The sequence below is a fragment of the Malurus melanocephalus genome, unplaced genomic scaffold (genome assembly GCF_030028575.1).
Source record: "Malurus melanocephalus ecotype Western Australia unplaced genomic scaffold, MMel_1.1 scaffold_6, whole genome shotgun sequence".
Classification (NCBI taxonomy): Eukaryota; Metazoa; Chordata; class Aves; order Passeriformes; family Maluridae; genus Malurus; species Malurus melanocephalus.
This window is the reverse complement of record NW_026623238.1, coordinates 6,703,319-6,714,748: the sequence shown is the minus strand read 5'-3', so window position 1 is coordinate 6,714,748 and position 11,430 is coordinate 6,703,319. Positions and strand designations below refer to the sequence as shown.

Below are 11,430 nucleotides of genomic sequence, written 5' to 3'. Positions count from 1 at the left end.
TTGATTTTTTGTTTGGTTTTGGGTTGTTTTTTTGTTGTGTTTTGTTTTCAAATAGCAATATAAAGTCTTCTTGCTCCACTAAGGTATTTGAAGTTAATTCATGTTTTCATTATTAAGAGGGAAATAAAATAAGGTCCACCTGTATATACAGATGGGCACCTACATGTGGTGGGTGGATAGAGTCATCGTTTTGAATTTTGGTTTTATACAATTATATGTATACACACTTAACACAGAGATGATTGTTTGGGTGTCAAAAAGGAGACCTGAAAGTGTTGAAGTTAAATCTTAACAGAAAGTGCTCAGATACATTGTCACAAGACAGAAGAGAACTGTAAGGATGGGTGGAGGCATAGTGCAAGACATTGGGAACACTGAAGCCTTTCATAGTAACCTTGGCTTGAAATGCACTAGCATTTTTATGGTGTTCTAGAGTGTAAATTTAACTTCCTGTCAGTTCAGCATGCAAACAAACTTTTTGCAAGTATTACTTACCTGACATGAGATCAGAATTGGTTCGATTTGTAGGTAAAATTTTAAACTGATTTTTAGGGTAGATAGAGCATTTGACCAGCTACAGCTATTCTGTCTGTTTTGAGTATACCAGAAAATCTACCACTCCTGCTGTGGTTACCTTGTGGGAATGACTTCTAATATAAAGACCTGCTCCCAGAAGCTGCAGAGTTTGCTTTTATCCTTCCCCTTCTCCCTTCCTCTACCACGATTCAGAGCAGTAAAAGAGGGCCTGCAGAACCTGTTCCTTATCACTTTTCTCTACCTTTTCTGTCCCACTACTGCTCCTTGCACTGGCAGGAAGCTCAGCCCCTACCCACTGGTGGAGGAATACTCAGTTTTGATAAGAGAAAAAAAGTTCTGGACACAAAACGTGCCAAGAAGTTGTGTTACAAAGGAAGCAGTTTATTTTGGGACATTCCTGTAGTTCTCCTTCTGTTAGCAATATGACAGATTCCAGATGGAAGGAACCCTAGAAATGAACTAATCATTCATCATTTAACAATGGTTATATCTCCTCATTATGATCATATTCAAAGTACTGTGTTGTATTTAATTTAAATGCATCAAATGTGACAGCTTTGGAAGACTGCAGACCAATTTGAGAGTTGTGTTTATGATACCATGATGATGTGTTCTGAAGTTAATAGTTTACATTGAATTGGGTAAGTGGTGATAAAACTAGATTTAAAAAGCAAACAAACTTATCTTCACCTCTGAAACAGATTATAGACAAAGGCTATGATTTCTTCTTTTGAAATATATTTACTTTTTATTTTAAAATGTAAAAATATTGAATTGCTTTGTACTATTGACTGTATGTAAGAAATTTTTTTTTCATTTGTAAAACTTCACTTTTTATTGGTAAATATTTAAAATTGAAAGCTTCAAAGCTGAGGTTCTATCAGTCTGTTTACTGAAGAGCAGTTAACTGGATGCCAGACTCAAAGTAGCTTGTGAGTCTGTACACACATACTCATATTGGTTTATATGAACTCATGAAATAGATTAGTTGTGATTATTTGTTAGGTAGCTCCAAGTTGCCATTTTGCAGACAGTAACATTCTTTCAGAGAAGATAATATGATGACTTTCCCTTCAGAAGAGCTGCAGGGCAATCATAAAATCCTTACCAGCTTTGGTGATTTATTGAAGGACCTAGAGTTAATATCTGTACATGCATAACTACTTTAAAATAAAACATAGTGTTAAAAGATTTTTTTTAAAAAAATGCTCGAGAGTTGTCTTCCTTTAATTATCAAAAGCAAGGGACCAGAGAAGTCAGATGACAGAAGGCAACCTTGACATGGAGACCTTTCTTAAAGTGACTGAAATATACATTTTTATAATTACACTCTGCTCTAAAATTGTGTATTATGAAATACTGTTAAATAAACTCTGTCTAAATAAATTAATATATAAGCATAAGAAACCAGCCTAGATGCTACTCAAACTTCACTAAATTGACAGAAAATTAACCTTCATGATCTTGGTAGAAAAGCCGTTCATTTGGAGTTAAATTCAGAAGGAGAAAATATTTCAATAAATAATTTCCTTCATTATATGGAAAATTAATATGCCTAGGTTCACATAATATTTAGCATTCTGAAATTAATTAGTCAAATATGTAAATAAGGGTTAAAATATCTGAATAATATTTTTAAGTGGAACTCTTCCCTGTCTAGTCATATATTTGGATGCTCTTCTCATCAGGCCAAAAATGATAAATTGAATTCTTGAGTAACATTGTTTTAAATGCATACAACAAACAAATATGATATATAAAGCAATGACAATGAAGTAGTGCAGGACTGAAAGAAACCCTGAAAGAATGGAACAGGCTACTAGAAAGCATTTAAGAGTTTTTCAGTTCATTGCTTCTTGGACCAAATCACTTTGGACACTTTCTTGATTTTTTTTTCTCTAGCAAATAAACCATTGCCCATAGCCTGTGTTGCAAATTCGCTTTCTACAGTGATTGTATTAAAATAAATATTTTTTAAATGTTTGTCTATATTAGATGCACTCCTCAATTTTTATCGATGTTTTAAACACTATTACATTCATCTGAATATTGCAAATATGATGGAAAATTAATTTAAATTATTATGAATAGGATATGTCAAAATTACTAACCTATGTTTCTTATTTCAGTGGTGGGACAATATTTTAAAGATATCAATGATAAAATTCCAATTTTTAATATTTTTCTTTTCTTTCTTTTCAGCTGTATCTTGTGGCATTCCTGACTCCCCTGGGAATGGTTCAGTTATAGGTAATGAATTCACTTTGGGCAGTAGATTGATATATGAATGTAATGAAGGCTTCAAGCTAGAATCCAGTCAACAAGCAACAGCGGTGTGTCAAGAAGATGGATTATGGAGCAACAAAGGGAGGCCGCCTGTTTGCAAATGTAAGTGGGCATGTATTTCTCAAGAATCTTTCCCCTGAACTTTCTTAGGAAAATCTTCACTACTGATGTTTAGGTATCATGCATAGATATGCCCTGAAGTGGCCATTCAGGAATGTATCATCATTTAGCATGTAGTAAAGTAGAGGAGGCCTATAAATTAGTTTAATTAAAAAAATCTTTGTTTATCGTCTTCAAAACATCTGAATTAAAATTGTTAGATAATTAAATTTCCTGTGTATTTTCTTATTATGAATAATATGCCCTTCTCCAGGGTGAGTTACAATCACGAATTGTAATTTTTTAATATAGCTTCTAAAGTAATAAAGCAAAAATTATTTCTTAAAATATGAGTGTAGATAATTAAGCTGGATAAGAGTCCTTCAGCCTTCATTTCTGCCTCCCAGCATATCAAGCCAATGCAGTGCAGATTCCTCTACTGTATGACATGGCCTCTCAGTTGCATTGGGCAGCACTGCTTGTCTCTGTCCTGTGTCAAAGCAATAATTAACTGAGTGAGCCTGGCCTCAACATGAACTTAATATCCTGATTAGAGCATAATATCGAAATTAATAATTGCTATAATATTATGTGTAAAATTTTTGAGAGATAATTTAGAATCTTGATCGAATCAAACAGCATATATACATGATAAGCACTTTAAGTTTTCAAACAAGTAAAATTCAACTAATTTTTAAAGAAATAGTAAAATGAGGCAAATACAAGACTTTTGAAGTTTACATGATTGTGAAAGGGTTTTCATCTATTTGAATTAATTGGCTGAAAAAAAAATTATTAAAACATATTTTTGAAAGTGCAAGAGAATTTCCTGGCATCCTTGGCAGATGGTCATTTAACCTAATTTTGAAGATGATCCTGAATAATCTGTTTCAGTAATTTACTTTCCCCCGCCTTGCAGTTTTTCCTAGCATTTGCGTAACCTGAAGCAGTTTTTCTGTAGTGTAAAGGCATGGTTTCATTTTGTATCCACAGTGGACAAATACAAGTTACTTTGTACTTTTATGGTTCGTAATATGTTTGACAACTGTTGATTTTTCAGTGTGCTGGCTTATCCTTGGTGAGCAGTCATAGCTTCACCCAGCTGCTCACTCCATTCCCTTTTCAACCAGATCGGAAAAAAATAGGATGAAAGATTACATGGGTCAAGATAAGGACAGAGAGAGGATTAATCTTGGGGAAAGTTAATTTAATGTATTGCCAATTAAAATGGGGTCAAATAAGAAAAATAAAGGTTAAGAAACATCAAAACAACACTTTCCTCCGTCTGTTCCCAGGGTCACCTTYACTGTGTTGCTCTTGACTCTTTTTCTTACTCCAAACGGTGCTGGGGGATAAGGAATGGGAGTTGTGATCAGCTTATTCCAGGCTTTTCCCTGCTTCTGCTCCCTCCTTGCACTTTTCCTCTGCTCCAGCATGGGTCTTCTTCAGGAGCTGTTGTCCTTCAATATAAATTTGCTCTAAATTGTGCCCTCCATCAGCTGCATCTTCTCCAGAAAATGTTATCCACCTGCTCCAGTGTGGGCTGCAGTACGGGTATCTGCTCTGGCATGGTCCTCTCCATTGGGCTGCATCAAAACTCCAGCTCCAGTGTCTGGAACGCTTCCTTCTCAATGACCTCCGTGTTCCCTCTGCTGTTTCTCACTCTTTTAGTCCCCTCCTTCTCTGCCTGTGCAGTTTTGCCCTTTCCTAAACATACTTTCCCAAGGTGCTGCCATCATGGCTGCAGAGCTCAGCTGTGTTCTGTGTTGGGTCCTTTGGAGCCGACTGTGCCCAGCAGCTTCTCCTCACCAAGGGCACCCCTGGAGCTGCTCACCCACCCCTGCCAGCGCCTTGACTCCTGAGTCCAGTTCACTCAGTCACCTCTTCTGTAGAGATAACTATCTTATTGTGATTCATTCTCACTCTTCCTTCCTACTTTTAAGGACCAGTAATTCTCATTATTGTCCTCTGGACAATCTCCAGTTGATCTTCACCTTTCTTGAAGGGCATTGCCTAAACTTTACACAGCAATTCCACAGAGTACATAAAGAGGAGTATTCAAAACCAGCTGTGATCACACAGACATGATCTGAATTCAGAGCCATGTGCAGAGGGAAAGCAGTGCTCCAGTGAATTGAAGTGAGCTTCATTCTCAGAAAAAACTGACAGCATACAAAGCACTTAACTTGAATGATTAGTCAGCAAAAATGTCAACAGTGTTTTCGGGTTTTTTTGAGGGAAGAGGCCAGATAAATTATCTGGGGATTAGATGCACTGAATTTATAACACTATGTCTGCAGTGCAAAAACCAAAGAAACAAAAAAAAGGAACAAAAAACCTTGAATTAGTGAATTGGTCAAACTTGGCTAGACAATGACTACCCTTTAAAACAAAGCTTAATAATTAACATTTGGCTCTACATCCATCGTTAAAAAGTTTTGTTTAGTATTTATAATAACCTAACAAAATATATAACACTTTATTCTCTTCTGTGTCTTCTTGTTTCCTTTTCTAAAAATTTATTTAGTTTGAAAAAGAATCCTATTACTTCTAAACTTGAAGTGCTAAATTAAAGTGCTAGTGATGTACACAACAATTTAAAGTCAATATTTTCAGAATGGATTGCTTTTCAGAGGCAGGCATGCTTTATCCAAGATTTCTTACTTGCAAAGTGCAGAAAAGCATAGACAATCTGCATAACAACCTGTTTTTCAGTGTTGCTGCTATTTAGTCTTCAGAAATAGAAACATTTCTCACTTGATGAGAAGCAAACACAGCACAGAAAGGTAAATGGTAAATGTTGAGATCAGGGCAGTTTATTTTGCAAAGTACCTCTGATAATATAATGCCTGAGGCAGATGTTTGAAATGCCTTTCTTTTCATTAAAAGTATTTACATCAGATTTGAAGCATGAAAAATATGATTTGTGATGGTCATACAGCAAGACACAGATTAATCATGGATATTAGGCTATTGAATTTAATTACAGAAAATACCAAGCAACAGATATCTATTACGAAAGCTTAACTGAAGGACAAATATCTTGCTTCAGTTATTCTGCATTGAGATCCCTAGATCATGATGATGGAAGAGATGTGTATCTGTATTGCTCTTTCATAGGATTGAGGAATCATAGACAGTTTTGGATTGGAAGGAATGTTAAATATCTCGAAGTTGCAACCCCCTTGCCATGAGCAGAAATACCTTCCTCTAGACCAGGTTTCTTGAGACTCACCTACCCTGGCTCTGAACACTTCCAGTAACAGGGCATCCCCAGCTCCATTAGGAAACCTGTTCCTGTGCTTTATTACTTTCGTAGTGAAGAATTTCTTTGTAATTTCTAATCTAAACTCACTCTCTTTAAATCTGAAACCACTACTCCTTTTCCTATCACTATACCCCCTCGTGTAAAGTCTCCCTCCAGCTCTCAGTGCCCATCCCACTGGGTTTAACTTATGTCAATGATGTCTGATTCCTGGGTCTGGGCAAAGCTTCAAGCTCATCTTGTTTTTCTGTGTAGTGTAGAAACATTTTAGGTGTGGTACTTTGTAGCCAACACATTGTGAGGCAGATTGAGGGATCCCACTAGTGCTCATTTCCTCAAATTTTGGCACACCATACCATCGCTCATCACTGCCAAGCCTGGTATTTTCCCTTTCTCCCGTCCAAGCTACTTTAAAGCTCTCTCAACAAGCCCTGCTAGCTGCTGTGCTAGAGCTCCTTTTGCCCTCTGAGAAAGGTGCATCCTCTCAGCTGTCAGCAGACCAGGTGTTGAGTAGATCATCCCATGGTCAACAAACCCCAATTTTTTCCACTTACACCAGCCTCGGAGCCACATATTGACCTGAAAGATTTGCCTGTCTGGGCCTTGCAACAACTCTTTTTAGTGCCAATTATGTGTCATTATGAATTCCCTCCTTTTGAGTCTATTTCACAATTATCAATATATATTGTTATATCATTAAAATGGATAATCTCAATAAGGATTTCAAATTATAATTATGCTTTCTGACCTATATTTTATGTAAATCAGTACTATTCATATATTTTTCTGTAAAAAATCATGGTGATGTAGGAGGACATCTTCACATCTGCAGGAAATTGAGATAATCCCTTATAGAGTTTCATCTATGTAAATGAGAATTTGAATAGTGCCCAGACAATAGTTTGCAAGAGGCTGACCAAAAGAGGCAAATTGATGCACTCATTTACAAACCATGTGCACAAAATCAGGCATCTTTCAGTAGGTACTGGTTTTTTGTTTCTTGAAGAATGAGGAATATAACAAATCAGAATAAGCCCCTGTGAAATGAAAATTTTTCAAGCTACAGTTTAAGTTGATTACATCAATGCAGCCTAGAAGTATATTCTGTGTTCAGGAATATCTTGAATTAGAAATTGTACATTCATGCATAAGAATCTGATAGTAAGGCAAGGCATGAACCTGTAAAGAAATTTAGGGGCAGAATGCTAATCTGTGCATTTCTTTTCTCCACAGCTGTAACCTGCCCCAGCATAGAGACTCTGCTCTCAGAACATGTGGTCTGGAGACTGATTTCTGGGTCACTGAACGAATATGGAGCTCAAGTCATGCTCAGCTGCAGTCCTGGATATTATTTGTTGGGTCGAAGGCTCATTCAGTGCAGGACTAATGGAACCTGGAGTGTAGGCAATGAAAGGCCAACGTGTAAGGGTAAGCAACAGACTTGTTTACAGAATATCATACAGAATATCATATGCTTTTTAATACATAAATTTTATTATATAAAATAACTTTTTTATAAACTATCTTGCTCTCACATTCCAGTAAGTAAGTGTGAAATTTTCATTAACTTGAAATTAATTTATTCCAAATCCTTAGGTGTTAAGTGCAATATGTTTCATGCAAGAGTTGAAGTTGCATCAAGAGATCAATCTATATTTATTCAACTAGATGGTGCAAAAGTGTGTAGAAAATACTAAGAGAGAATGTTATTACTTTAAAAGGTTCCAAATTAGAGTTAGATTAGAAAATGATATTGCTTTGACCTCTTGCGTGAAGCATTAAAACTGTACTGTTGGAGAAACATTCATATTAGCTTTTAGAATGTCTTCATACAAAAATTCCATAAATTACATCAACCTTAACTTTGGATGTTTAAAGTTTTAGAGAACCTTGGCATTTTCAGGGGAAGCATACAGATTTCAAGGGTTACAGTGCCAAAGTCTTAATAAATTTCTCCAAAACATTTTTTTTGTTGTTTTCCAATGTGTTATTTTTAAAAAATTCAGTAACTGCAGTTGTGCCCCTTTCTTTTTGTGCATACATGCTAAAAAATGTAGTTTTGATTTTCTGCTACTGTTTAGCTGCTGAAAGTTCTTTGAAAAGATTATTCTTGCCCACCCTCTACAATTAAGACATTTTAATTAAATAGAAAATGGGGTGAGCCATGTCAGATGCAGGTAACCAAAAAGAAAGTATTAGACAGAGAAAACAGGGAGTTACTGACTGAAAAGATATTAGTTAATTTACAAGGAAGGTACATTATTTTGCCTTCTGCTACAGTATTTAGCAGAATATATTATAGCAAATGTCATCCTCCAAGGAATATTCAGTAGTATTTCCATTGGACATGGATCATTAAGATCCTGAAACACACTGAAACATACCATAGAGTATTTTGAGGAGTCTAGTCTTTACTTTCTCTATTTCATTCACACACCAATGATAGATTACATAAATATGTATTCTAGTTGTTTATTTTTCTGAAGCAGTAGGAAAGCTAATTGAAACACTGATGATAAGGGATTTAGATCATATTTATCAATGTCTACTTGTCCATAGATATCTTTAAAGACAGATTCCTATCTTTAAAGAAATTGTAAAAATTCAAATTAGAGGGCATTCTGGATTAAAAGAGACCTAATTAGTAAGTTTATTTTTTTAAGAATATGTTGAACACATGCCTAAAAATCATGAGATTAGCTTATTATTCATGTAGTTTAATGTTTTTAGCTGTGATCTCTGTAACAAAAGCCAATAAATTATTTGCAATATGTTTAGAAGAGTTCATTGTTTTTTGATTTTTTTTTCTTTTTAACTTAAATGTACTTAATATTCAGCATTAACATTAGAAATTATAATGTTAGGCTAATCCACAAATTGCATGAATAATATTACATTAATGTGAGGTGATCGTAGTCAAAATGAGTCTTATGCATCTCTGAACACATTATGTACATAAGAAACATATGATCAAATGTGTTCTGATTATGACTGAGTTAGGTAATTGCACAGTAGCTGGTATTTAATTTTATCCAAATTCTACCCAATTCCATTTCTTTCTATACTGAACATTTTAAAATATATAAGGATGTAGTGTTGTGATTTCAACTAGGAAGTTTAGTTGCAATAAGATGCTTTTGAAAGCAAACATGATTTATGCTAACATATAATAAAATACAGCTGAAGGTCTTGAAGGCATTGATCTGCATTTTAAATTTCAATATTATTGATATATTCTAGGAAAAAAAGAAATGGCAGAATGGTTTTAGTCAAAATAGAGTTTGGTACAATCTTGAAAGGGAATTTTTCATGTCATGGGCGATATCTGTGGGTTGTACTGCAGAAAGTTTCTGTGATAATGGGTCAAGTCTAGTCTTTGGCAAAACAAGAAAATTTATTGTTTTTTATTAAGCAGACCATTATTTATGCTATATGCTTATGAATAGTAGTGGGAAATGAGAAAAAAAGTTCATAACAATTCAGAGTATTACATGTAAAAAAATATTTATAATGTCTTTAAACTGGCACAACACTTAAAATAGCCAGGGAAAGTGTATTTGAGAAATAACCCTGTGCATGTACACATGGAATATAATCACAGCCTTCCTGGGAATTCATGTAATTGCCTTGTTTTAAAACTAGAAATATGGATTGACTGCTGTCAAGGTATCAGGTAGCTCAAAAAGAATTTTGAGATTTAGAACATATGTTCCAAATCAGTCATAATTGTAACCCTTTTCTATGGAATACAACTCTTATCTTTATTCCTATTACTTTWAAAAAAAAAACATGAGGTGGTGTGTTTTCTTCCAGCCTWAAAAATTACAAAAACAATATGAAATTTTCATATTTCAGGATGTTCTGTTGTTTTGTTTTTTTTTTCCTAGTTATCTCCTGTGGTGGTCTTCCATCTCCACCCAATGGAAATAAGATTGGAACCTTAACAGTGTATGGAGCTACTGCAATATTCACTTGCAACACAGGATACACATTAGTTGGTTCTCATGTCAGGGAGTGCTTGGCAAATGGTCTCTGGAGTGGTACTGAAACCCAATGCCTAGGTAAAAACCTCAAATTTCTGTGCTTTGCTTTGCTTTGTCTTAAAAGAAACAGTATCAGGAACTGGAATTCAGTTCTTTTCAAGCAACAAGTTTTTTTTAAATCTATGAAAAATAAATGTACCTTAATTATGGAAATATTGGCATATGATTTTGTGCTATTCTACTAGCATATATGTATTTATTAGAAATTAAATTCTATTTTATGTTGTTGTAATGCTTTTCAAACCAGTGTGGTTCTTAAGTGACTCAAATAATTGCCCACATTCACAGCACTTTTCTTTGTGAGCAGGGTGTATGATGAAACTGAGCTGGCAGATAAYGTTCAATTAGGATATTCCTGATGCATTCCAAGTACAATTGAGCATTCAGCATATTGAAGCATTCAGTCAAGGGAAGCAGATGAGTGACAGCTGAAAGTGAAGCAAAACCAGCATTCTTTCAGACCCTGAGATTTGTGCAGTTTGGACATTAAGTTCTCACTCCAGCTCTTCCTCTCTTCAGATCCGCTCATATTGGTTTACACTCCTAATAAGAAAAAATTACTCAGCAGTGGGTTTATTCTTGGTCACTGACAATATATTTATTTCTGAAACCTGTTATTTGTTTTGTCTGCACTCATTTTGCAGATTTTTTTTTTTTTTTTTTTTTTTTGTCTTATAGCTGAATGTACTCAGTTGTTCTCAGGAAAGGAGGAATTCTGCCTTCCTCCTCAGAGCTCAACTCACATGCAAAGCATCTTTCTTCTCTGCTGCTTCACTATGTCATTTTAGCAGAACACATAGTATTCCATGCTTATCTTTACGTTCAGGTATCCGTGGGAATGTCCAAGCACCTCTCCTGCATAGGGGAGTTTTACAGTGGCATTTGCAACCCTGTGGGTCTGTTACAACATTTGGATCATGTGCAGTCTGCTGGTGGAAGGCATCAGAAATGAGGCTGTGGGCTCTGGTCTCCTGCACCAGACCACGATGGAGCTGATTTTCAGCACAGCTGAGTTGGCTTTTCTTGAGGACCCATTCTTCTCTCCCAGGCTTGTTTACTTCTTAGACCTGAGATAACTGGGCAATAGAACCACCTTTGTCTTATCTGAAATTCCCTTCAGGTGGCTTAGCTTTCTATCCAGATTTCCAGGACTTCACCAAGRCATATTCAGTGTTGGGGAGAGGTTTGGTGGTCGCATAT

At 35.4% G+C, this 11,430-nt stretch overlaps 1 protein-coding gene across 1 annotated transcript in view; it reads left to right on the top strand.

The window, feature by feature from the left end:
• Positions 1-11,430, top strand: part of CSMD1 (CUB and Sushi multiple domains 1) — a gene marked incomplete at its 5' end in the record, with an annotated part of 494,218 nt that overhangs the window by 428,466 nt on the left and 54,322 nt on the right. Inside the window, 3 exons of the mRNA XM_057371364.1 lie at positions 2,740-2,925; positions 7,421-7,615; positions 10,075-10,248. Coding sequence (XP_057227347.1) covers positions 2,740-2,925; positions 7,421-7,615; positions 10,075-10,248 — 555 coding nt within the window. The remainder of the gene's footprint in view (positions 1-2,739; positions 2,926-7,420; positions 7,616-10,074; positions 10,249-11,430) is intronic.